Source organism: Equus asinus, chromosome 2, assembly GCF_041296235.1.
Source record: "Equus asinus isolate D_3611 breed Donkey chromosome 2, EquAss-T2T_v2, whole genome shotgun sequence".
Classification (NCBI taxonomy): Eukaryota; Metazoa; Chordata; class Mammalia; order Perissodactyla; family Equidae; genus Equus; species Equus asinus.
Window position 1 is genome coordinate 30,410,215 of NC_091791.1, and position 27,779 is coordinate 30,437,993.

Here is a 27,779-nt window from a genome sequence, read left to right on the forward strand (position 1 = left end):
GTGGTCTGGCACATGGCCTGAACCAAGGTCATCATCAAAGCCCAATTTTCTAATGAGCGCATGGGTTTTCTGAAGGTGAAGCTTTCTTTGGAGTCTTGCAGGTTCTTCTGGCTTAAAGGACAGGAAGATTTCCTAAATGACACTTGATAAGCTCAAAAGTGCACTTGATATTACTTCGGGTTCTCTTGACTAGTTAGTTTAGATCTGGCTTCCAGTTTAGTCAAAGAAGGACAAATGACCCTTCACCTAGAAAATACGGTGTGAAACACACTGCCTACTCAACACAAAGCTTCAAGTCCCAGTTTTGCCACTTTCAAGCTGGGTGACTTTGACAAATCATTAATCTCTTTGAGCCTGTAAAAGTTGCCTAGAGATAATGAGATAACGAGAGTGAATGTGTTATATAGTTGTTAGGAATGATCCACACCCATCTCTCACAACTTAAGTTTATAATGCGCTGACATTTCAAAGAAGGGCGTCAAACATACCATCTCCTCATGTCTAAACTATCTACGTTACACCACGAGGTGGTGGTGGGGGAAGGAGCAGTGTCCTTCTGACCCCAGAGTAAGTGTGATGGGAGGTGCTGTGAAGGCAAGACTAGCTCTTGGGAAAGTAAATCCTTAACCAAGGAAATTAAGCAAAAGATAAAGTAGGGGAAGGGAGGAGGTTCCAAGTAGGGACAATGGGAAAGGAAGATGGAGAAGAAAAGAGACAGTGAGTGAAGGAAAGAGGAGGAAGGGAGAAGGAAGAGGGTCTCTTCTCGTTGACTTTGAAATAAATTTGTGGGCTTAGGGCTCCTATCATTTGGTACATTAGCTGTGGTCCCCAAGCTAGAAGCCTCTTGGAAGTGTTACAAAGTACACTATTTTAACTAATTTATTCATTTTTGGAAAGGTTCTGTCCAGGTTGCACACGCAATGAGCTGTACCACTCTCTGTTCCTTAGAAACAGTGATATGGCCCTGATTTCGGTAACCTGGAATCAAGGATCCAGGAATCCTAAGCCTCTCTTTAAGCACTGTTATGGAGGAAGGCATGAGCTGGGAATAAAGGATTACTTCTGGTAACAACAGTGAGTAGTAAATATACTCTTTCCTTGTAAGGTACTGAATTCCCTGTCATTGGAGGCATTCACACAAATGTTAAACAACCATTTGTTAATGGTGTTAAAGAGAAGACTCAAAGAGCTACAACCAGGATCTAACGTTAGTGGGAAAAAGCACGGCAGTGTGTGTGTGTGTAGGGGGTGGGGGTGGTTGTTAGCCCAGGTCTGGGGGTAGGGGGCAGAGGTTGGGGGAGGGTCTGCATTGGTGGGTGGTTGTGTAAAAGGAAAGGCTCTACCCACTGGTTACCTTCTCTATGTGTCTCACAGCCTTGATTTCGAACTGCTTCCTCTTTTAAAACAACTTTTAAAAAATGATAAACTACTGCCATGTCAATGTGTCACCTTAGAAATGAGTTCAGGGAAGCAAGCTCTCCCCAGCTGCATTTCTAGATTCGAGCATCACTTTTTATCAGTTGCCTTCCTTTGTTCAACAACCTATGAGAGGTTCTTTCTCCCTAGCACAGTATTGTCCAGTAGAAATATGTAAACCATACAGGTAATTTAAAATTTTCTACCAGTTACATTAAAAAAAAAGTAAAAACAAACAGGTGAAATTAATTTTAATAATATATTTCATTTAACCCAACATATCCAAAATAAGTTCACTGCAACATGTCACCAATATAAAATTATTAATGAGGAATCTTACTTTCCTTTTTGTACCAAGACTTTGAATCGGATGTGTATTTTACATTCACCCCCATCAATCTGGATGAGCCACATATCATGTGCTTAATAGCCACATGTGGCTACTGGCTGCTGTATTGGACAGAAAAGGTCTAGCAGATCAACCTAAACCGTTCAGCCTTGTTTTGATAATCCAGCCTTGCATGGCCAGTAGTGTTCCCACTGCTTGTCAGAGCAGAACCACTAGTCAAGCTCAGCTCCTCTTGCACAGTTCCTGGAATGCACTGTGTTTACTTGCCTTCCATTACCCTGTTTATCAGTGTCCCCCCTCATGGTATTGTCTCACCTCCCATCTTATTCTTTCCTAATTCTTAAAGGTCCAGCATATTCTCCAGCCAATATAGTGCTTAAAATAAGTGCCATACAAGTTTGTAATCAATTAGATACTACCCTGCATTGGTCACTGTTATTTAACTTACGTTCCTTCTCCTAACTAGATCTTAATCTCTTTCTAAGGCAGAGGATATGTTTTATATTTCTTTAGTATATCTCATGGTGCCCAGAACAATCATTAGTGCTCAACAAATACTTATTGATTGGCTCATTGAGGGAATCAAACCACTATTCAAAAGACAATATATTTTTATTCTCTCTTCATTACTGTAGACACAACCATTTCTTAGCAATGCCTCGAGTTTAAATTTTCTTCTCTTGTACTTTGGCCAGTTAAGAACTCAAGCATCCTCTAAATTACAAAGGAAGTGGAGCTTTGTTTGTCTGGAAACTAACAAAAGGTAAGGGTGCCCTTTTGGACATTTGGCATAGCAGCCAACGTGTCCAGAAGTTAACCTTTTGGCCAGTGTGACATCTCCCATCATTTTATGATGTTCATCCCTCAAAACACAATCCTGTAATTTAGGGATTCCGCCGCCAGATGGTGATGGGGCCTGTGGCAGGGTTACACAACCCAGACTATAAGACATCTGCCAAATATTCTTAGTTCAATAGTGGTATTTACAGAACACATTTTAAAAAAATTCATAAGGATTCTTTGTTACCTTCATAACTTATTAATTACTATTAATCGTGGCTTTAATATCTTTCCCAGATAATCATTAGATACACTTTCTATCTGATTTTGTAACTCATCTTTAAGTCGAATTACTCCTGGACTTAATAAACAGTTCTGGAACGTCATTCTATTTGGACATGAAAAGCCCTTGCAAAACCTTCCTCCAGTCAGTCAAAGGGGCTTCCACCAGTGAAAACACCCCTTTTGCATAGTGTCCTCTTTAGCTTCCTCAAAAACTCTCTTCCACGTGAAGAAAGGTGGGGAGGCAGGTAGGGGAGGTGAATAAAAGCGCAGCCGCAACAACAGCCCTCACAAGTCCGTTAAATCAGGAGGAGGGAGTTCTGAAGTTTAGTTTAAGGCGCCATCTTAACTGATATGAAAAAACAAAACAAATGAGAAAACCAACACCAAAATAGAACAAACACTTGTGTTAAAACAAGAGTTTGAACTCCCCAAATTCCCTTCTACAGAACCACCCATTCCGATCAAAGTTTTTAGGAGACTGGAGACACAAGTTTAAAGTTTTCAAATAACGCTTTAATTAGTTTCTCAACTTCTACTTTTGATATTTAATCTTCTCAATTTCCAAATGTCTAGGTAGAAAAAAGGACGATGTTCTGTGCTGCTCAGCTGCCCTGGTTACTGCCCTGGTCACCGCACCTGAGAGCTGACCTCGGATTTGGGGTTCTCAACAACCCCACTGCCTCACGTCAGGAAAGAGACTTCCCTTTTACGTTCCTCCTTATTTGTAGAATGTTCCCTCTCCTCATGTTCTAGGGGAGGATAAGTGAGATCAGCTGTAAGTTTCAAGAAAATTCTTACAAACTTAATGCTAGGTATTCACCTTAACACATTCCTCTTTGAAGAGTTGCCAAATCCGTCTCCTAAAAGTGCTCTCCAATCTAGGCACACCTAGAGGTGGTTCAGAAAACTCGGGGCTACCACAGCTGCCCATTAAACACAACTCCTCAAAATCTGGTTCACTTTTCTCCTCCAAGCAGCAAGCTAAATCCTCATATTGATTTTCTGAACTTATGATACAAATGGTGTAATGGACTGAATGTTTGTGTTCCCCTAAAATTGATATGCTAACATCCTCCCCCCCCCCCCCCCACCGCGAGGTGCTAGTATTTGGAGGTGAGGCCTTTGGGAGGTCACTGGGTCATGAGGATGGAGCGCTCATGAATGAGATTACTGCCCTTATAAGAAGAGGGTTTGCTTCCCTGCCTCTCTCCTCTCCACCATTTGAGGATACAAGGAGAGGACGGTCACTTGCAAACCAGGGAGGGGGCTCTCATCAGGCACCAGATCTGCCGGAACCTTGAACTTGGACTTCCAGCCTCTAGAACTGTGAGAAATAAATATTTGTTGTTCAAGTCACCCAGTCTATGGTAATTTGTTATAGCAGCCTAAACAGGCTAAGACAAATGGAAAGACCTGAGGAACAAACTTAACAAAAATCCCCAGTGCACTTGAAATAGAATCCAAATGCCTTACTCTGGCTTAAAGACGCCAGGTAACACTGCGGCTGATGCTCCATTCTCATCTCATATCAGCCTCCATCTTTGCACGTCATGGGCCAGCACTCAGATCCTTGAACCACCAAACTCTTTTCTGCCTCTGTTGTTTCTATCTTGAACATTCTCCCACTTCCCCTTTCAGGTCTCAGCAAAAACGTCCTTTTCTCAACCTGTTCTGATAACCATTTCTAAAGCAGCCTCCTTGCCAACTCTGCCCAGTCACTGTTTATGCCATGACCTTGTTTATTTCCTTCACAGCATTTATCACTACCCGAAATTGCCTAGATTATTTATGTGGTTACTTGTTTATCATCTCTCTCTCTCTTTTAGCATGGAAGCTCCATAAAGGCAGGAGCTTGCTGTCTTGTTCACCACAGCATCTCGCCAATGGCTAGACAGTGCCAAGCACAGAGGAGGCATTCAGTAAGGATTTGCTGAACCACTTACTCACATTGTGACTTTCAATTTCTTTTCCCACAAACCATGTGAGCAGTACTACAAACCAATAAGACTCAGCATAGTAGAGTTTGTCTTCTCCCATTTTTTCCTACCTCTCCCTCTGAGGAAGGTCTGCAATGAGGGGACTTCAGGGCTGGAAGCAACAGGGAGGAGAATCATCTGAGTCTTAACCTCATTGTCTCATTAGTCTTGTTAAGTGTCCACAGTCATACACGCCCATGGGTATTGCTGGGTTAGTTCCTAAAGTCACTTCTCTCTGGCTCCTTCAGCTCTGATTTCCCACAACTCTCCCTAAAGCCCAGGGGTTTGAGGGCTTGGACTTTGCAGACAGAGAGACTCAACTTTGAAGCCTGGTTCTGCCACTTACTAGCCACATGACCTTATACTTCTCAAGCCCCAGCTTCTTCATCTGTAAAATGGGAATGACCGTAGGATCTACCTCACAGGGCGGTCGTGAGACTAAATGGATGATTCAGACAAAGGACTAGTAAAGTGGGTTGCACAGAGCACCCCACAAACAGTTATTATCCGACCCCACCCCCCAGGTTTGGCCTCTCTCTCTGATAACTTTGCATGGTTACTTTTATCAACTGATGTCAGTTTTAGCTCAGGGTGTCTGCAGAGTTCTAGAACACAGAAAGCCAGCCAGCGCACACCACTCTTAAATAATCAGGACACGTGTTCTGGACAGAAGGAAAGGACCTTCTCCCACTTTTGAGATTTAATACACATCTCACTACTTAGCCTGCAACTGGGACAAGGGTTACCAAGTGAACTCACTGGGTGTTTTGTTGGACTCAGATAAATGGGGCGCTCTCCTGACCTCAGGCCTAAGCATGTAATGGTTTGCAGAATGCTAGCAAACAAAACAGATAAAACCTATCAAAGCAAGAGAAAGGAGGATGTTTTAGAAGGCCTCTGCGCAATACTGATCTCAATGAAGGGTACGAAGAAACAGCTCCCCTCCTCTTTAATTACAAGGCCATGAGCATTGCAGTTTCCCTCCATTGCATTTGCAAAGTGCTTCTCTCCAAATAGCTCAGTGATGTCAAGGGGTGTAATAGCTACACAAAGGATTTTCAGTTAACATACAGGCCGAACTATATTTTAGAATTCAAATATTAAGATGTGCAAATACACTTTCATATATAAAATCATAGCATGGCTTGTTCTATATACTTGGTTTATTAATCACCTGAGAATTTATCTTGAAAAAACAAAATCAAACTGGTGCCTATGGCAGGAGATCCAAAGGAAACAGTTCTGCTGTCTCAGGCAAATTAATTCCATATTGCTTTGTGCCTCAGTTTCCCCACACGAAAAATGGGGATCAGGAAATCTTAAAAGATTGACAAATAACGAATAGTAATCAAGCTAACTGAAAACAAGGCCCTTATAAGGCCAGGGAACAACGGCCACCCAGCTTTACCTTGGAACCTAGGGGAATGGGCCGTACATCCTGTCCCGCTGCCCCAGCCAACTCTGCTGCTGGGCACCAGGGGATGGCCATCCCGGGGTGTTACCTTCACAAACTGCACATCGCTGAGGATGTGGACTGAGTAGTCCGGTGTGTAGAGGTTGTTGCTGCTGCTGCACAGCTGGGTGTTGCTCCCCCCAAAGTCACTGCGCTCACGGTTCGGAGACTCGGAGCGGTTCAACCCGCTGCCACGAGAAGGGGACCGGTTTACTGCAGATGGTGAGGGACAGGTGAGGGAAACCAGGCGAGGAAGGGTGGGTGGGGAGAAAGGAGAGGGAAATGAAGAGAGAGAGAGAGAGAGGTGTTGTTTACTGAGGTCCCACAGGACTATTAGGCAAGGGTAACACAGGATGGTGAAACTGGGCCCTCAACGCCCCCATCAGAGCCCAGCCGCTCCACTGATGTTCATTCCCGTGAGGAGCAAATACCTAAGACAGGAGCTCCTGACTCCCCTCTGCTCAGGCTCTTCCTGTTCCCCACGACCACTACCAGGGAGGAGCAGGGGCAGAGGTGGTCCACTGCCTTTCTCATTTCTGGTCTTCGGGTTAAGAGCAGGAGATGAGGACTGTGCTGTGAGCGTGGTTAGCTGCCCCAGACGCTGAGACCCTATACCAGAGTGAGTGAGTATATATAAACTTCATTAGCAAACCTTCTTTCAGAAAGGCCTAGGCCTTAGGTTTGCCCTCAAAACCATCTGTCCCAGCACAGATAACCAATCCCCTGTGGTGATGCCTTTCAGTGGGGATAACTCAGGTCTGTCCCAACAGGGGCAGGGTCCGGGACAAGCAGAGGCCTGCAAACCACGTATTTAAATCACATTAGTAAACTGTTAAAATATGTTCTATCCTTGCCCTTGACAAATATACCTTCATAACAACCTGGAAGGCCAGGTCCAACTACTTAGAGTTTTGTGCCAGAAAAAGGGCTGTGTGGGGAGAACCCCTGCCCTCAGGCTTCCTGGTTCCCTTTCCCCAGGGCTGTTTAGGTGGGAATTCTGGGATTCTTGTACCTGAAACGTTGTCTAGAGGGAAGAACACATCTCTAGCTGTGCACATCTCTTTGTTCCTGTGAACTCCTCACCCCACAGAGAAGGCCAGGGCTGAGGCGGGCCAAAGCAGGGCTCTCTACCATGTGGGTCTAGGGCAGGGCTCTCTCTAGGCCCAAGTGGGGGACTGGAATAACTTACAGGCCTTCTGTCAAAGGCCGCCTAAATTTTCAAACTGAGGTTCTCTTTCCATTGTCAATAACCTCTTCTTTGGGAAAGATGAATTAAGACCATGTCACTTGGTTTCAAAATGGACTATGTGAACTACCTCCCTCAGGATCAGTACAAGAGAGGTTCTTAAGGTGGCCCAAGCATTATCTCAACCGCAGAATAACGCCGAGTGAGAGACTGCAAAGCCCCAGCCACCCCTCTGCTTCCCAACTGATGCTGCGTGCATTTTTCCCCAAAAACGGGAGGTGGGGGGCTGTCAGCCTCTCATAACACAGGTTTAGTTCAGGGGCTCAAATGCAGAGTCCAATTCCTCAGAGATTCTGTTCCTTGTTCTTTCAGGGCAGGAGCTCGGGAATTTAATTCTGTCTGTTGAGATAATGCTGCCATCAATCAAAATATTTGATTAGTATCAATTTGGAGTACGTCCTGGAGGGTTGACATCTGTTCAGCTGCCAAGCTGTTATGTCTGGCAAACCACTTAGCAGAAAGATTAAAATAACAATAGATTGAATCACTTTCTCATTAGAACCAGAATAATCACTGCCTCGATAGGATTATGGAACTAAGGATTCCACTTCCAGCCATCCCCTTCTCAGTAAATGTCATTCACACATAAGCTGTTACTTAAGCCAGAAACCTGGGAGTCACCCTTGACTCCTGCCACTCCCTCAGTCCCACATCAAGTCCTCTTATCTCCTCTTCCCACACAGCCAGCCCATCTGCCTCTATCTCTGTCTCCACTCAAGTCCTGGGTACCATTACCCTTGCCTGGACACAGTCTGTCTCCCACTTAGAATGTTATAATCAGTTCTCACCTCAGCAGCCAGAAGAACATTTTCAAAACCACAAATTAGCTTCCTTTTCTTCAGTCTGAATAAAATCTAAATTCCTCGCTTTGTCCCCTAAAGCCCCCCATGACCCGACTCCTGATTTCCCTTCTGATCTCATCTTGGGGCTCCCTTCCCCTCCCCTGCTAGCTCTGCTCTAGCCCACTGGCTGCCTTGGGATCCTCAATCAGGCAAGGGTCCTCCACCTCAGTAGATGCCCTTCCTCCCCACCCCCCAGTCCCTTCCCCACCTCTACATTAGGTCTCAGCTGAAATGTCACCTTCTTTGAAGACTTTGGCCATCCTAAGAAGATTCCCCCCGTTTTCCTCTAACACTGCCCCCTGTTCACTCCTTCAAAGTACTTTTCACAAGTTTTAATTAATTACATGATTGTACTTATTTATTATGTCTACTCAGTTCAACTCTAAATTCCATGAGGGCAGAGACCTTGTCTTTTCTGGTCATCATGGTACACCCAGTATCTAGCACAGAGCCTGGCCTAGAGTATGTGCTCAATAAAAATGTACAGAATGAATGAATCAGCACCTAAGAGTCCCTTAAGGAGCTTTTATTTTGAATCTAAAATTTCATTGAGAAAAAGGTTTCAGAGCTCTCAAATCATCCTGGAATCTGAAGCCTTTCCTCTGCAACCTAAAGTCATTCTGGGGAAGCTGGCTTCTTCAAGAAGCTAGGGGTGGGCAGAAGGACACTCCAGAAATACAGCTCAAGAGAGATAAATAGCGCGCAAAGCGTGCAATGAGAAACAAAGAGCACCGAGAGCCTCAGGCCTTGGCGCAGTAACTTGAGGAAGAGCCACAGGGAGCGTCAGGATTTTGTTTGTTTGTTAGTCTGTTTAATTAGAGCTTGTGAAACAGGGGGTCCTAGACTCAGGTCTCTAGGACCCCACTTATCCACTGCGGAATAGAGGACCAGACCTTTCTCCAGAGTGACCAAGACTGAGAAGGACAGTGATGGTGCCATGAATAGAGTGAAGCACCAGTGACTGTAAATGGCAGTAGTACTGGGGAGACAAATATGTATTTCATTTCTGGTCCTGGTCCCTTGCAAACTAACAGATGAGTTCTGGCTTGGCTAGACCCTTTGTGGCTGTTCTAAGGTGGTGGCTGGCTAAGTAAGTGGATGGTGCTTCCTTGGGGCTAGTTGTTATGGAAAAGCGGGGCAGGGAGTCCTGCAGGAGAGTCCTGCAGGCATTTTTGGCGTGTGAGTGGAGTCTGGAAAACAATACCTTGACCTGGTGGGTCTTGACCTCAACTCAGTTCAGAACAAGGGGAGAGAGTGTGAGTAGGGCCTATGGCTTCAGTTACCCTGAGAAATAACCATCACTCCTTGATAATCCTCCACTTTGCCTGGTTGGACATGTGCTTCACACACCCTACACCTGCTGTTCCACATCATCATCCCTATGTCACAATTCAAGATATATTCAGGGAGGATGACAGGGAAAGACAGCCCTATCCTAGAAGGTTCTGCCTGAATCACTTCCACTCTCCATTGGAAACAGAGGCAACAACTACACCCCTGTTCCCTAGAAAGTTCTCATCCTCACTGGCTCTCAGCACAGGAATGTCACTCTACTGTCACTCACAGGGACCCGCATGTCAAATACAAGCGATATCACTGTGGTACCGGGAGGAGAAACACAGCTTGCTTTCTTTTTAAAATAAAAACAATGCTATTGAAGCTTTATTCATAAAATCCCAAAGGATTCCCAGCATCAAAAGATACAACTGTCTTACAAAGATCAGGTCTATTAAAAAATTTTGAAAAGGAAAAGGAACCCTGATTTCGTGACAAAGAAAGTCCCAGCTCATCCGAGTGTTCTGCAAGAACAGTGTTTTCATGTCCCAGAGCCTGACATTCCTCAATAGGTGGGATGCTGATGACTTGGCATTTCGGTAATTGTGCACATACATTCAGAGGTTTCTGAGCAAGGGAAATGGAAATGCTTTTAATAAAAAAAAGGAGAAGAAATCAGTAACATACGAGTGTCCCAGCAGCATGGCAAACTAGATCAAGTTGTATAATTCCCCGTGGCGTTTCCTAAGAGCACAGAGGCACAGCTTGGGGGAGTAAAGCAAGGGGGGAAATTCTGTTTAGTGCAAAGAGGTCTAGGAGGGGACAGACCAAACAGCGATGCATAAAGCTGACCACAGGACCCCTCAACAGGAGGGAGGCCAAGCAGCCAACATATCCCTTGCCCACGGTTGCTGTTACATCATATCCTCAAGCTGGCCCTGGAGAGACTGGCTGGTAGGGAGCAGGATTTCCTGCTCTAGACCCCCAAGTGCTCTGGAGAAGTGTGGTAGAACTCATTCCTGCAGTCTTTGCATGGCCAGTCTGCAAGAGATACCTGTCCTAGATAGTAAGTTGGAGTGAGGTGGGGTGGAGAAGACACCGGGGTAAAATTGGGGATGGAGTGGGAGAAAGGGTGGAAAAGGATTTTACACTGTAGTTGGGGCTGGATGGAATCTGCACTTATAGGTAGGGGCCCTAAAAACCTATACACTGCTCTGAGACTCTGCTTCACTCATGACACCTGGATCTGGGGAGCAGGATCCATGATACAGAATGCTCCACTCGCCGTTTCAGCTTGGAGACTGGAGGGGAAAGTAGGGTTCAGTGGCTGCCTGCTTGCATCTTTTGGAGCCTCAGTGAATGACAAGGGAAAACAGCCTGCTTCGGTCATGGTCACTGTGCCGCGGGACATCCGTGTTCTCCAAACTGGATGGGGCAGTTTAACTACATAGGCTTATTAGAGTGCAAACTAGGATTATTAAAATTCATCATTCTGGGGTAATAGTCGACATCAGACAACCAAATGCCAAAAGCTCTCTGTCAAAGCCACAATGCGAACTCTGCAAATCAGCCCAAGTTAGAAGCCCAGATGAACTCGCTCACGTTACATGGAGCTTTAATGGTTCCCAAATGTTTACCACGCAAGAGCCAACCCAAAGGAATATTTCCACTTACCACATTTCACAAAGTGAAAAGATTATTTTTAGGAACTTTGCGTATATTCTGGGAGAAAACTCTATCCTTGTCAATCTCAAAGCACGTTACAGATGGACTATCTAATACTGAAAAAGAACCCTTGCTCCCAATGCCTCTCCCTGCTCTGACCTCTGTCCTGCTTGTGTGTTTTTGTGGATTCGGAAGGACTGTCATGGGCAACTCGAAATCATTGCCACATCATCGGGAGAAGAAAGAAGGAGGATCTGGGGAGTGGGAATGATGACTGCAACGGAGCCACGTACTCCCAGTGGGTCGAGCAGAAGTTTCCATTTTAAATGAAAGCACCTGCAAAGCTGGCTAGTTATACTGCACTCTGGAGGTAATCCAAAAACCCTCTACTCTCCTTATTTCAAACTAAGTCTCACATAGAAGGAAGCTCTCTACGGATAATGGTGGCAATATTTGGTGCAGGGACTGCTGGCCTCAATCCAGCGTGAGCACCATATTTGTTAGCACAGGCTACTCTCAAAATGCAGATAAGGCACAGGGGGCACAAAATGCCTATGTTCAGTGGGGAGCAAGGTCCCAGGCAATCGGAGAGCGGGACCTGAGAGACTTGGATTCCAGTCGTCATCCCTCCACCTTCTTACTACACCAATGACATCGACCCGATGGCCTAATTTCTGAGAGCCTGTTTCCTTACCTGTTGTTTCCCAACAAGAATTCCTGCTTGTCTCCTAAGGTGGTCGTGGGGATCAAATAAAATGACAGGGTTCTTTTAAAACTTAAAGGCCCTATTAATTTCCAGGATTCCTCTTTTTCCTGGGTAGGATGGCGGTTAGACATAATATACATAAATTAACGTATCTGGATCATAAATCAAGTATGGGGCCAGAAGGTACCCAGGGCTGCTTTCCACAAAAATCCTCTGACTAAGGCTGCTTCTTCTGGTGAAGTGGCACAGAAACAAGAGAGACAGCAGAAATACAGTAATACAGTTCTGGGGTATGTCACCCGGTCACGGGGAAGGCTTCACAGTTGGCTGTAGATAGAGACAGGACAAAAGGCGCTATGGAGAGGAAAGAGCCCAAGGAGAAGCAGGGCATCCCTGCTTCTCATTTCCTCCTGCTGTGCCTGTCACTGCTCCGCTCTGCAGTTAAACTAAGGGTAGGAATAAGCTAGCTTTGTTCTCACCTCTTTGTTGCTCACCTGTTTCCTGCTGGGTTGAACACCCACAGTCATGGAAAATGGGCAGAAGGTTAAAAGAGCCCTGAGCACATGGCACTAGCCAGAGTTGGACCAGAAATCTCAAAACCACCAGAGGGGATGGTACGGCAGGAATGAGTCACCTTAATCTCTACTGACACTGCGTTACCACGAAGTTTTTCATAATAAATACTAATGAACTAGAATCAACTTTACTTTAACTGAGAAATTATAATTAACTAGACTGTCTCATTAACTGAGGGTTAATTAAAAAGGAAAATATACTCCTGCCTTGATCCTCTTCTTTGAAAATCTTTAAAAAAATGTGCATTTTCCCTTTCTGCTGAAACTTCATAGCACACTCTACACTCACCAAGATTCCCTGCATGTGAAGGATCCGGAGGGTCCACGATGTGGTCAGTTCTAATTTTGCTGGCATGCAGAAGTAGACCAGTTAGCTGGTGATGGCACCAGCCTGGCATCTCACATCGATCATACTATCCTGTAGTCATCATGAAGGCATTAGCTCTCACAAAGCAAGAAAAATTTTATTTCATGGTGGAAAATCACCGTCAAGTGAGAGAGAAAACTTTGGTGAAATTTGAGAAGGTGGTTAATTTGTCTTGTGCCTCTAAACATGGAAATCAGATGGGTTTCTATGGAAAAATGTGACTTGGGAGAAAGCAGAAGTCAAGAGAAATTATTGTGAAGTTGCAAACTTGCGGGTTGGAGGTCTCAGGACATAGCCTTTTTTTTTTTTTTTTTTTGAGGAAGATCAGCCCTGAGCTAACATCTGCTGCCAATCCTCCTCTTTTTGCTGGGAAGACTGGCCCTGAGCTAACATCCGTGCCCATCTTCCTCTACTTTATATGTGGGACGCCTACCACAGCATGGCTTGTCAAGTGGTGCCATGTCCGAACCGGCGAACCCTGGGCTGCTGAAGAGGAATGTGCGCACTTAACCGCTGCGCTGCTGGGCCGGCCCCAGGACACAGCCTTTTTGAACACTGAAGGTCTAATGCACAGACAGTGGAACATAAGTAGATTCCTGATGACTAAGGCTATGGTGGGGCCTCAGAATCTTTACTGCAGCCTTGGGATAAGGAAGACAGATGCAGACGGTATAGGAAATTGGGCTGTGTTCTGATTTCAGGGCAATTTAACAAATACTTGGTTTGGTCATTACTTGCTCAATGAACCTAAGAGATCAACCTCCAGAGATGAAAATAATGCAAACAGTTAATTGATTGTTGAGATTTACTGCATTCTACTCAATCCTGGAATTACTGTGTAGCTCTATGAGGAGCTACTTGATCTGATTAAAAAGAAAGCCAGTAAAGTTTATTTAATTAACAAGAGAGGTTAACCTAATGAAACATTGTTTTGAAATTTTTATATATAGCATCCTTTGTATGACCAGAGCCAGAGAGAATGTGGTCACCACATAGTAACATTACTAGAAAGATGAGGATGGGTTAGCGGTCAGCTAAAGGCAGAGACCATATAGAAGGAAGGGTGGAAGAAAAATAGGAATACAGCATAATATTCCATTGTTTCTTTCTATTTTTCTCCTGCTGTACTCCTCATCCCTCCATTCTGCAGTCAGACAAAGGATGAGGAAGAACTCACACCATCCCTTATCCCTATTATTTCTCTACGTCCATACACAGGTACATCCCTGGGAGCTAAATTCACAAGTGATGCCAATGAACCAGAAATGCCCGGCTGTGCGTAAAAATGAGTGCTATTTGAACAATCTGCTATGCCTTAGTCATGGGAGTGCCTGCTGGGAGACACTAGCTCTCATGCGGGACAATGACAGAGACCAAAGGCCTCTTGCAAACGCCGCTGGATCTACGGAGACCGAGACACTCATACGTGTTTACCTGCGGAGCCTGCCAGAGAGTCCCCTCTGCTGAAGGCGAAGGTACGAGACACAGAGACGGGCACTAAAGAGTCAAGGGCCAAGGAGTTGTGAGTTGCAAGGGGAAGATGAACACAAAAGGAGAGAGACAAAGAGCAAAGTGGGTGAGACAGTCTTTTCCTGGATCTTCACAGCATCACATTTCTCTGCAAAAGGGAATCTTGTCTCTGAAAACATTGAAATCACATCCTCTTACAAAGTCACTCTCCAGAAAGAGGAAAATAAAACAGACTTTGCTTCAGGTCATCTGAAAAGATGTGCAATCATCTTAGAGGGCATCAGACCTGCCAATGACAAGAACAGGCAGTGCCCCAGGGGGGAGCACATGTAGGCAGCATTCTCTCTGAGGCAGCCTTTTCGAGCCAGCAGATACACTGGGAGCCCAGCACTGCATTCCCACCAGGCTCTCCCAGCTGCCACACGTGTCCTGCTCACCTGCAGGAAGGCTGAAAGCAAAGTGCATGCTCCTGCTAGGGGCATCCTTCATGAGGCTGTATCCTGCCTCAGACTCCTAGGAGCTCCCTCTGTGGTCATGGTGCTGGGGAGAGACAGTGCATTGCTAGAGGCTTTGGATACAGGAAAGGCAACATTTCTAGCAATTTTAATGTGAATCAACTTGATGATTTAAATCACAGTCATTTCTTAGCAAGTTCAAGTGCTCCAAAGCACCTCTCTTCTTATCTCCTTTTCCTTCTCTCTCTTTCCCCAAAGAGTCCAAAATGGTGCTGGCTGTCACTTGGGGTCTGGGGTGGGGTGAAGTGTGTAGCAATATCTAGTCCTTCTCCCATCTTGACCCTTGACTTGATCAAGTAGTGTTTCTGCATGGGAATCTGTCTTCATCTCTCTTATCTGCTCATTCCCAGAGTCCCTTCCAAGGAGTTAAAGTCAGTCAGTCTGCAGGTAACAGCACACTGAAATAGGCAGCTTTCACAGTCTTATTTGCTGCACTCGAGGATTTTACTGAAATTACCTGTATATGCAGGGGAGTGCAGGGGGCTTTATACCTACTTGATAATCATTTACTTTGACACAAGATGTCAAAGAATATTTGAATGGGCCACTAATGTTGTAAGACACAGTGGAATAAGAAACCCCACAGTCTCAAGAAGAAGCCTAGCACGTCCGGGCTGCAAATTAAATGTATATCCTGCCAAATAGATAGTAGACTTGTTCTCTTCCGACTACACTCCCCTATGGGCATCTGTTCTGGCGACCCTGAGCTCAGGCCCAGTTCCTCCAGAGTGCCAGGCTCGCCAGGGTCCTCCAGCAGTCAGAACCAAGATAAAGCAGACAGGACTGGCTGTGTTTCCTTTGCCCTGGTCAGGAAAACCAGAGTGACTTACTTGTAACCTCAAGTTAACTTTGAGGCATCCATCACAGAGCCAGGATTCTGGCAAATTCGTCACCCCATTCATCACCCTCAAAGGCTGGTAAAGCTAGAGGTTGCCTTCAAGGACAGGGGCAGTTTGCTGGACCAAGATCCTAAAAGAGCCTTAAGCTCTCCCTCAATCTATAGGCCAAGGTTCTTGGCTGGTGAAAGATGCTGGGTGGCTGGACCTGGGCTGAGAGTCCACCAGGGACAACCCTGGGGTGTGGTGGCCTTTGAAGTTACTTCACACTTCACCCCACTAAGTGGGGAGGGCTTGGGGGAGGATGGAAAATGTCTCCATACCCCTGCAGGCTAATTTGAATTCTTTTTCCTCCCGAAGATTGACAAAGATGCTCAGAAGTGTGGGGCAGGGTGGGGAGAAAATTTAATGCTTCCTTTTAATCAGTTTTGAAGGAGAGATTAGTGCTGCAAGTTTACTCCCATCTCACTGATATAATGGAAGGATTTTCATAGAAGGAACTAGAGACAGGAAGGAAGAAAAGGAGGAAACCATCTTCCTACAACTTAAACATTTTTTTTTTTTTTTAAAGAAACCTCATCTACATTAAGTGTGCTGGGGAGCCTTATGTAGCTCCTTTCCCCCAGAGTTCCCACCTCTTCTCTTTGGTCTTTTGGCAGAACCGGAATAGGGCCAACAGGTCTAGGTAACATTTAGAATCACAGGAGTTACTCCACCTTGAGCAATCTCTAATGTGAGGCCGGAAATCTCCCTTAGAGAACCAAGGTTGACCCAGTCTGGCAGCCCATCCCTTTCCCATCCAGAGTTCTTGTTCTGAGTACTGAACCTTCCTTCATCAACCCTAATTGAGATTTGTTGGCTTATGTAAGTATACTACTGTGCTAGGGTTTCTATTTTACAGATCTCCTTCAATGCATGTTGGGCCCATGGGTGTGGGCACCACTTCAATTTCATTTCAGGCCTCTGCTGGGCTAGGATGTGAAATTACACCATAAATTATTCCAATATTCCCATATAGAATTGCATTCTGGAACATGATGGGTCTTAAATCTGTATTTCATTGTGCTGTGTGAACTAGTGAGGGCACTGGAATGTATCTAGGTAAATCACTATTTGCTGGGTGATTTGGAGCAAGTCATTTCTTTAGTTTCTCTGTGTTAAAATGGTATCTACCTTTCAAGTGCCTAGGATTGTGATATCAAGCTTTGGGACCCTCTGATAAATCCCAGTATAAAGCATGATGTAAAGTCTTTTTTATGATGAGAGAAAACACCCCATTTGGCATTAAAATGGCCACCATAAACAGTAACAGCTCAAAGCAATGCAAAATTCAGACCAGTGAATCAAAAAGAAATCTAGAGAAATCATTCTTTCTGGATCACACTCATGTCACAATAAATGACATGCCTTCTGAACACAAGTGCAGTAACTATGCAGGAACTAGCGAGAAGGTAGAGCACAGAAGGGACAGAGCAAACCAGCCAGCAGCCCTGTGCCAGTCCCCACCATCAACATGCTTGGCCAGCTGGCAGACACCTCTCCACCAGCTGAGATGCAGTGAACAAGGAAAGAGAAGCAGATAAGCAACATACTGCACCAGCCTGGGACTTACATCCCAAGATCTCACAGTCGCTTCTTACTAACCCCACAGACACAAAATAGCATAGTAGGTTTTCAAGTGAATTATCCTAGCAGAGAAGGGAAGGCTGAACTTCCACCAAAACACACAAGCACCTGCCTGCATTCTCTGGCAGGTGACAATAAACAGTGCCTTCCCTCACAGACTCCCTCTCTGCCATTCATCACTTGCACATGAGCAGAGAAGCAGCAGAAAACATTCCAGACACACAGAAACTAAGCTCCCATGGTCTGTGGGTACCTGGCAGGAAGCAGTGCTCCTGGCAGAGCATTACAAAGAGGCTGCCAGCGTTTGTGTTAGCCTCAGCCCAGGCTCGGAGTGCTCGGTCCAGGGCCCCAGAGTGGGCTGAGGCAGGACTACGCTGGGGAGGGTGAGGGAGGGGTTTGAGAGATACATACAAAAGACAGAGGATCCAGCCAGACTTCCAACCTTCCGCACGTCGTTATCTAAGGACAGAAGAATGCAGTGTGTTTCACAAGCAATTCAGAAAACACACATTCTTATGGGAATTCTCCCTTTTCTACCCCACCCCAGCACCAATTAACCCTGCAAAAACCAGGCAATCAAATAGAAGTGTAAAAAGCAAAATAAACTTATCTTTTCACACTGAAAAATACCACTATCATCCCTAACACGTGATAATGTTACAGCCCATTGTGAACTTCCATAAAAAATCTTTCTGAATGAAATATGCTTCTTATACCCATTTTACAAAGGAGGAAACTAAAGCCTAGGAAGTTAAATGCTTGTCCAGGGTCCCTAACAGGAGTCAAGATGAACTCAGATGCTTTTTTCTACAACATTCCATTGCCTCTCCAATAAGCTATGGCTTAGGACCCAGAATACCTGAGCAAGCAGTGGTCATGATGGCTGGGACACCATAGTAGGTGAAGGCTCCATTCTCGAAGCGAAGGCCTTCCTTCCCAACCTCCACCTCCACTTTACCCTGGAAACAGAAGGAAGTGTACTTAGAGTGTGTACAAGCACTTCCAGTCCTATTGACTACCACCCTAAGCACTTCTGCCTGGATCACAAGAGGACTTACGTTCTTATCACAGGAGAATGTGAATTCTGCGCAGACTTACACTTCAGAAACAGCACGTCTGACTTCAATAGCCCTCTGCAGTAAATTAATTGCTTAGTTCATAAAGCAGCATCCAGTCATGAATAACCAAGCTTTCCTTGCATACTGTACTGGACCTTCCATGATACAGCTCCAGGCACCAGCTAGTCTGGGGCCCCATAAACTGCCCTATTGGTTTAGTCTGAGATAAGACCATCTTTAAGTCTGGTTGACATAAAATCTGATTCTGCGCAAAGTTTGTTGAATTCATCAGCAGTTATAATGATACTAATGGGTATCAGATAGTGTATGTCGATGGGCCTGACACTGTGTTATGTGTACTGCATGGACTCCCATTCAGTTGGTCCCACAACTCTATGAGGCCCGTACTGTTTTTATCCCTAGTTTACAGATGAAGCCATTTTGAGGCTCACAGAGATTAAATAACTTGGTCAAGGTTGGTTAGGAAGCAGCAATATTGGAAATTTCAAAGCCAGATCTTTCCAATTTCTGAACCCACACTCTTGCCACTACATTTTAATTCCTCCAAGTTTTATCTGTGAACAGTTAAGTTTATATTAAGCATAAGAGAGTCAATTGTATAGGTTCATTATGTTAGATAAATAATGTAACAGGACCCTTCTCGATTTCCGACAGTGAAGAACGTGACTCCATTTTTGGAGAAAGGAGGTCATTTTACTGAGGTTGTTTGGAAGGACGGCTTAAATCCCTTAAGATTTTAAGACAATTACTGTATTCAGACTTCATAAGATTCTGTTGGGAAGAGACATGGAATAGCGACAGGGCTAATGGTGGAGCCAGGCCAGGGCACCAGCAGTATCACAAATTGGAACCATGCCTGACACTCATTTACGACAGGCCTGTCGAGGCCCCGAGGGCAGAAGGTGATCATACTTATGTGAGCACCCGGAAGATGCTACACCTCTTTCACTAGGTCATTTATTCCCTTCCTGGTCCTCTCGAGGGGGAGAAGATTCCAGGGACTGCAGAGGCTGAAACGTGGCAGAGAGTGGATGTGTTCTGTGCACCTCCAGAGAGCAGAGTGAGGACCAGTAGGTGGAAGTCAGAGATGGTGAGATTTCAGCTTGACAGAAGGAAGGGCTTTAAACAAGAAGTGTCTGAAGTTTGGGAGGCAGTAGACTGTTTCATTTCTGGGCATGTCCAAGCAGAGACAAGGAGGTCTTAGGGATGCTGTAGGACAGCAGTTTTGGAAGTTCAGTCACAGAAACTCTCTGCTGGGGAAGTACCTGCCCTACTACCCCACCACAAACATTGCTGATGTCAGACGAAATGCCATCAAGATCCCACCACTCCCAGGACATCAGCCAGTCATACATGGCCCCTGCTTTGGGTCATGGACAAACGCCCACCTCAACAGGCCTTGCTCTGGAGGCAGCCAGCCAAGCCTTGAAACCTGGCACTGAGGAGGCAGGGCCATTCCTCTCCAGCTGGAGATGCCCCCAGCTTGCCCTTAGAGGGTCCCTGGCTTTCTCACTCACCTGCAGAAGCAGCACAAAGTAGTCCACGGGGCGATTGCGCTGGTAGAGGTAGTGTTCTGGAGACTTCTTGTTCTTTTCATCAAACTTCAGCTCCTGGATCACATTTGGATGTTTCAAGAGCCGAAGCAGGATCTTCTCCGACAGGTACAGAGACTTAAAGGGCTCCACTTCTAGGGGAGAATGAGAGACAGGTCGAATTGGCAGCGGGGAGGAGTCAGGGTGAGCATAAGCGGGGCATGTGTCTAGAGCCACCTCCACTCATGCTCCTGGCACCCAGCTGGCAGGGTTCCTGCGATTCCCTCGAGTTGGGGGGTCTCAGGCCTTCCCCATGTCCTCTAGGGATGTGCGTCTCTGCATTGGCAGCTCAGGAGAAACATGTCACCATTTTGCAAATGTCAGTTTTGTTATTAATTTTCTCCTTGATTTTATTTAAAGTTGGGCATGGACTTAAAAAAGAAGGTAACCTTGCCATTTGTGATAGCATGGATGAACCTGGAGGACATCATGCTAAGTGAAATAAGCCTGAAACAGTGCATGATACCACTTACATGATGAATCTAAAACAGTCAAACTCATAGAACAGAGAGTAGAATGGAGGTTGTCAGGGATTAGCGGGAGGGGGAAACAGGGAGGTATTAGTCAAAGGGACAAAGTTTCAGTTATGCAGGATGAATAAGTCCTAGAGATCCACTGCACAGCACAGAGCCTAGAGTTAACAATACTGTATCATATACTTAAAAGTTTGCTAAAAGAGTGGCTATTAAGTTTTCTTACCACACAAATAATAACAACAAACAAAGAGGGTAGGAGGAAACTTTTACAGGTGATGGTTATGTTTATGGCATAGATTGTGGTGATGGTTTCACGGGTGTATACTTATCTCCAAACTCATCAAATCGTATACATTAAATATATACTGCTTGTTGTACGTCAATCAAACCTCAATAAAGTGGTTTAAAAAAAAAGTTAGGGATGGATAAGTAAGCCTTGTGAACAACAAAGGCTTTAAAACCATAATCAAATGATATACAGAGAATTTAATCTGACTTATTTCTATGACATGAATGAAATGAAATTCCAAGTTAACAGAGACAATTATTTAAGTGATAAGTTCTCAATAATGTGAAGTATCATCGCATCATATTCACATGTTAGCAGATATTCTTACATATTATGTTATGTTATATTATACTGTACCATATTATATTAACAGATACAGCTGCTTTGCTCTAGGAATTCAGGCAGCCAGTAGTTAAAAGAAATCTGTATTCAGAACTAGATAACATGTTGAAAATTCTACTTTAAAGAAGCACCAACTTAAAATTTTCTACTTTTTAGCCCCTGGAACACCACTAGCACTCATTAGACATTCAATAAATATATGTTGGATTAACTAAATATTGAACTTAACGATGGATGAGATCATTCTAGGTCAGCACATTAATCAGGCATGGATGAGAAGGTCAGAGGGTTCAAAGGCAAATTTTACCTTCTTTAGAAGAAGGAGAAGTTTATCTTTGGATCCTCTCACCTTTTGTTCCTTTCTACAGATTCCAAGATTCACAATCCACTTCTGTATTTTAAGAACTCATAGCTCACAGGCCTATGTGGTCCCTGGAGGGTACTGGAGCCCAGGGCCTTGTGGTTGGGTAGGATAAGGCCTCTCCCTCCCCTACAAATCCTCTGGGGCGCCCCAACTCCAACAGGATGGAGGTCGGCCTAAAAGGCTCCTGCCAGGAGGCAAGTGGAGGAAGGGAAAAGTGCAGCAATGGTTTCTTTAGCTCTTTTCTCAAGTAGAAGGGAGAAAAACAGAGTTGGGTTGTACTTACTTCCTCCTGAGAAGAACAGGCCTGGGGCTGAAAATGACAGCACGTGGCATGCCATCGCTCTACCTAAGGCAACCTCCTCTTTTGGAACAGTGGTTCTCAGTCCTGGCTGCACACTGGAATTAGTTTGCAAGGTGTTAAAAATAATTGGTGCCTGGGTCCCACCCTCCAGATTCTGTTTACCTGCCTGCGATGGAGACACCAGTGGGCAGAGTCATACCTGTGGCCATGAAGCGGTGTGTGGCCAGTAGAAGCTGTGGAGAGATCTTCACCCTCATCTCCGAGTCGGAAAGTTTAAACAAGGAGAAGTCGTGCCGCTTCCTCTCCCGGTGCGGGACCCTCTGCTTTTTCCGATTGTCGGCTGTGGGATCACATGGGACAGATTGTGGCTATCTCAGAATCACTATTGGGTTTGGAGGTTTTCCCAGAGTCATATGGGACAGACAGATCCTTTGGGACCACGTGAATTTCTGCCAAGTGTCAACTGTAGGTGACATTACAACATCTCTTTCCCAGGGAGTGGAAGGATGATGATAAGGGATAGAAGGTGGGGGATGCTATAATGTCTCAGTGTTACTTACACTTAGGTGGTGGATAGTGGAAAAGGGTGTATAGTGACTTGGGGTCCCCAAGACCAGGGTTCTAGGGCAGCTGTCCTACTTACAAGCTGTGCAACCTCTCTAAGCATCAGTGTTTGTTTTAATCTACACAGTGATGTTAATCATTAATAACTCTTCTACTCATCTCATGCAGTTATTCTGAGACTCCAACCGGAACCCATCTGTGAAATGCTTACAAAAAGGCATTCAGACAGGAGGGACATGCATTTTCACCATCGAGGGGTTTGGCGGGGTCTGGGAGTTTCTGCCTCTGTCCTTTTCCTGTCCCCGGAGCTGGGCTCACCTGGTCTCTTCCTGCTGATTTAAACCATGCTCTGAGCAGTACCTGAGGTATGCCACCCAAGGGAGGAGGTGGTCACCTCCTCTTCCCACTCACAATTCTCCTGATTCAACCCTAGCCCCCTCCGTGTGGAGAGAACTGGGGGAAATAAATGGAAGAAAGGAGAAGAAATGGGAACAGCTCTGTAACGTGCAGAGACGAGTTCTTTGGGCAGGGGCCTCAGGCAGGACCTGGAGGAACTCCAGAGATCCTATGATTGAGAAAATTTGCTTTGTCCAATTTATTTTTCTTCCTTCTTTTTTTACGCTTGTCTGAAAAAGTATTTTTGGGGGGTATGGGAATGTTTTCTTGGGTCATGTCTCTTTTGCTTTCCTTTAGTTTTGAGCAAAATTTTGAACCTTCTAGTCTATCTCACTTGTGCTGAGGGGAACAAAGGGATGTGGGTTTTCTCCAAACTTGGCTTGGAGAAAAACAGGCCTTTGGGGAACCAAGAGTGCAGGTTGAGCAGATACAGTGGAAATTAAAGGCTCCCAGGACTCTCTCTCTCCTTCTGGAACTCACTTCAGCCACACTGGTTGGGATTCCTTCTAGAAGGGAGAAAGTGCCCTTCAACCACGCTGCTTTCTTCTGGGCCTGCCTTAGACTCTGGGCCCCTGCTTAGCACCTTTTGCTCGGATTGCAACAGTGGCTAGATCCAGACCCAAATGTCCTGTGGGTCAGGGTCAAGTGAGAAGAAACACAGTATTCCTGGCTCTTTGGCCTTCTTACAGCTCTTAAGGAATCCTGCCAGAAGCTTATTTATAAGCGTGGGAAACCCTAACCTTCTCCTTTAGAAAGAGGATCGCTCAGCAAGAGAGCAGCAAATATATGCATCAGACCCGTTCTTTTGCTCTCGCAGGTGAGCAACCTTCTGCTTTTCATGACATTGTTTGCCAAAATATCCCCTCTCTTTCCTCCATCAGAATGCCACTTAACATGTCATCATTGGAGAATCATTCCCCTGATCTCCTCTTCATTGTTTTTATTTTAATATTGAGTGTTTGGAGCATTAAGGTTGTTAGAACAAATGCCCTAGGAGGAGCTTACTCATTTACTTATTCATTACACTATTATCAGCCACTAACACTTTAGTGTGAATGTCTTCACCAATATTTCTATGGAAACACTTGGGAATCCTAAATCAAGAGTAGTGGGCAGAGGTGGAGAAGGGAAGGGGGAGGGAGAGGTCAATCCCTATTTGAAGAAGACAGGCCTGGCCAGGGCACCACAGCAATACCAGATACGGTGACATTCCTGCTGTGTTTTGTCAAGGTCTGGCCCATCTTTTAGGTTTGATCTCTTCTTAGTCCAAGGAGAAGGCATTCTTCCTGCACCACGCACTGCTCTATAGTATCAAAGCTTTTTCTCCCGGGAGTTTGTTTCTAGCTGCTCAATAGCTACTTCTAGCAAACACAGGACAGGGGTCTGGAATGGGTTATCTGAGGGGAGGAAAAGGGATTGGTGCCCCACAAGATGAAATTCAGGGGAGGAAACACTTCTTGGCCTAGGGACTCCTGTGGATTTAGATAACACTCCCAAGCCCGGAGACAAAGCACGCCTTTGCAATGTTTGCAAGCAAAGCTTTGAGAAGGCTCAGTACCCCAAAGCAGTCACTATCTGCATAGAAGAGTCCATGTTGTTCCTGAGGGGCAGTGGGTGGGAGGGTGAGGAGACCAGGAAGAAGGGAGCAGGGACAGGAGCAGGGGCAGGAGCCAGGGGTGCAGAAGGGAGGAGAACAAGAAACCAGGCGGCAGAGCTAAAAAAGCATAAGGGAGAAGAGCAGTGTCTAAGAAGCGATAGTCAAGGTTTTGGCATAGGTTGCGGGTGGGAAACCTCATGACAGTCTCCATTGCGCACTGATGTTCTGGTGTGAGTGGAACCCCATGGGTAGTGGGGTCTGAGTCTAGGTGGGCGAAGAGACAAAACAGAAACAACACAGGGGACAGAAACAAGGGCAGAGCGGCCTCTGGCCATCATCCGAGGTACACTTTGTTTCCTTTAGTTCCTTTTCCATCGCAAGACCAGGAAGTCTCCTTTTCATAGTCTTGGCTCAGTTCCTGAAGGTCCCCTCCTGATAAACATTCAGCTAGCACATCCTCGGTGACTCGGGGTGGTTCAAGTCAGGGTATCTGGTCGTGCTGGCATCAGGTGACTGACACATACATGGGGCTTGCCCTGATACCCTTTCACACTGTCTATCAAACTAAGCCAATTCTGAGAGTCTCAGAGGAAAACAGGATGACCTTGGACGATGGCCAACGCTGTGCACTTACTATAGAGGTCAGTTTCATCCAGGATCTCTGATTTGATGATCTCCTCTATGATGTCCTCCAGTGTGACAATGCCCATCACCTCGTAGAAGGGGTCCCCTTCTCCCTCATTATTCACTCGCTGAACGATGGCCAGGTGAGATTTTCCTGAAGAACAAATGAAGTTGTAGTTAAGCATTGGGACATTTTCAGAGACCTTTCCTTGTAAGAAAATTATACAAATTTGTTCACTGACTAAGCTTGGGACTGAACCCATCCCAGGACCTCCTTAAAATATGAAGTTTGTGTACAAGCTCTTATAAATGCAAACCTTATACTTTTATATCTCTGTCTCTTTTTAGGAAAGTTACCTAATATATCCAAAGCCAGTTAAATTTGTTTTCTTTGAACTTTCACATTTAGCAAATACATCTAAGCTGAAAGATGATGAATAACCTAATTGAAAGAACAATAATTGGAGTCAGAAGATTGGGTTGAAGCCGTTCTCCTCCTCCAAGCTTCCTCCCTCCCCTGACCTCAACTCTCCCACTTACTATCTGTGCGCCTGACCCTGGGCAGATCACTTAACCTCTACCGAGTCTCAATCTTCTCATCTAGAATTAGGGAATAATACCAGTGTGGTGATTTTAAAACATGGCCCCCACACTCTTTGATATGCCTCCCATTGAGAAGTGTGGTCTATAGCCCCTTCCCTTGAGTCTGGGCAGGCTTGTGACTGTTTTAACCAATAGAGAATGGAGACGTGTCTGCTATGTGACTTCTGAGGCTAGGTCATAAAAGGCATGCGGCTTCTGCTGGCGAAACATTCTAAGAAGTCTGACAATTACCCTGAGGCTGCCATGGTGGAGAGGCCACATACGTGCTTAGGCGACAGTCCCAGCTGAGATCAGTCTTCCAGGCATCCTACTAAAGTGCCAGACAGGTTAGCAAAGAAGCCACCTTGGCAGTAGATGCACAATTTCAGCTGATCTAGTGCCACCCTCTGGAGTCCTCCCCAGCCATTCAAATCATCTCCAGCTGTGGGCCCAGTTACTGTGAAGAAGAAATAAGCCATTCCTGCTGTACATTGTCCAAATGCCTGACTCACAGAATCTGTGAGCATAATAAAATGGTTGTTGTTTTATGTTGCTAAGTATTGGAGTGGTTTGTTAGCAGCACTGGTAACTAGGACAACCAGTACCCATAGGTGACTGCAGAGCTCAAATGAACGAGCAGATGTGTAAAGGCACATTGTAAACTATAATGTGTCATAGGCAGTTTTTAAATTTTTATTGCCCAACAACTTAATAATAATAATTAACATTTATCGAGCTCTAATTATGTGCCAGGCACTATTCAGAGCACTTTACATGTATTGATTCATTTAATCTTCATAACAACCCTGAGGCGAGTATTATTATTATCCCCATTTTACAAGTGAAAGAATTGAGGCTCAGATTGGTTAAGTAACACGCCTCAAGTTACACAGCCCATAAATGGCAGAGCTGGATTGCAAACCCAGGTAACTGGATTCAGTCCTAACCTAGAGACTGACTCTTACCTAACAGTCCTGCTTCACCTTGGTTTGTTTTCATCTTTTGATAGACACATTTCTTAGTCTTGTTTCTAAAATGCATATCTGAGTGGTTCTTTCTTTGGCTAAGAGACATTTAAGGAAAAAATTGAGGGTACTGACTTAGATGTGTTATTCTTGCCAAAAAAAGAAAAAAGGAAGTTCATGCTTTCTCAGTGTTACCTTTTATAAGCTTTTCTCGGCCATCGATAAACATATCAGAGAAGAGGAGTAGTCAGTGTGCCAGAGGCATAATTAGCCATTAAAATTTAAACAGATGAATACCTTAAATCACAGGATAGTTACCCATTGGAATTTTTACCCAGAAATAAATGGGAAAGATGGCATTTGTATCACTCAAGAATGGTCTCTAATTCCTTCTCCACCTTCAACCTGTCCTTTGACTCACTCCCACTGATCTGATCATACCATTTCCCTGCTCAATGACCCTCCATGGCTCCCTAGTGCTCACAGAAGCAAGTCTAGATTCATTAGTTTGGTATTATCAAGACTGCAAAATGGGGCTCTTCTCTATCTTTCTAAATGCATTTCCTGCTACATTCCCTAATCATTCTATACTCCAGCTGTACCAGGTTACCTCCACTTCCTCAATTTCCTCCACGTCCACTGTCCAAGTCTTGGCTCACACTGGTCTTTCTCCTATCCTCTCTCCGCTGGCCCTTCCAGTTATAGCTCAGGTGTCAGTTCCTCAAGAAAGCTCTCCCAGATCTGCCCCATTCTGAATCTGAACCAACCTCTCCTCGCCTGTGTTTCTAAGTCCCTGATAACTACATTAGAGAATTTATCACAAGTTGCTGCTTCTTGTAACTAGCAATGTGTGTGTCCTCTGCTGGACCATGTGTCTCCCTCAGATCACAAGATCCTTCAGGACAAAGTCTCATACACTTAGATATGCTTCTGTCCATACAACGAGCAGCCAATAAGTGCCTGATGAACTGAACTAATACTGAATAAAATCCACAGTTGATATTATAGATAATATTAAAATGAGATACTAAAACGTTTATTTTTTGATAAAATACAATGTGTTTAAATTAAACTCTGCGTCAGTGGTTCTAAAATTATCCTTTGAAACAACTGCATCCTACCCATCTGGACTGAAGTGTTTCGTAGCTTAAATTAGATTATGTTCATTGTTAGAATGTGCTCAATTTAAAGGTTTTTTTTTCAACACATTGTTCTTAAACTTATGC

General features: G+C 45.0%; 1 protein-coding gene across 6 annotated transcripts in view; it reads right to left on the reverse strand.

The window, feature by feature from the left end:
- Positions 1-27,779, reverse strand: part of CNNM1 (cyclin and CBS domain divalent metal cation transport mediator 1) — a 60,810-nt gene that overhangs the window by 10,044 nt on the left and 22,987 nt on the right. For 3 of the 6 annotated variants that reach the window (XM_044752776.2, XM_070485504.1, XM_070485492.1), the window contains exons 2-8: positions 25,017-25,160; positions 22,025-22,165; positions 19,979-20,148; positions 18,242-18,341; positions 17,794-17,841; positions 14,370-14,432; positions 6,309-6,472 (exon numbers count right to left, since the gene is read on the reverse strand). In XM_044752776.2, coding sequence (XP_044608711.2) covers positions 6,309-6,472; positions 14,370-14,432; positions 17,794-17,841; positions 18,242-18,341; positions 19,979-20,148; positions 22,025-22,165; positions 25,017-25,160 — 830 coding nt within the window. The remainder of the gene's footprint in view (positions 1-6,308; positions 6,473-14,369; positions 14,433-17,793; positions 17,842-18,241; positions 18,342-19,978; positions 20,149-22,024; positions 22,166-25,016; positions 25,161-27,779) is intronic. The other 3 variants (XM_070485485.1, XM_070485496.1, XM_070485508.1) reach the window with 1 other exon arrangement.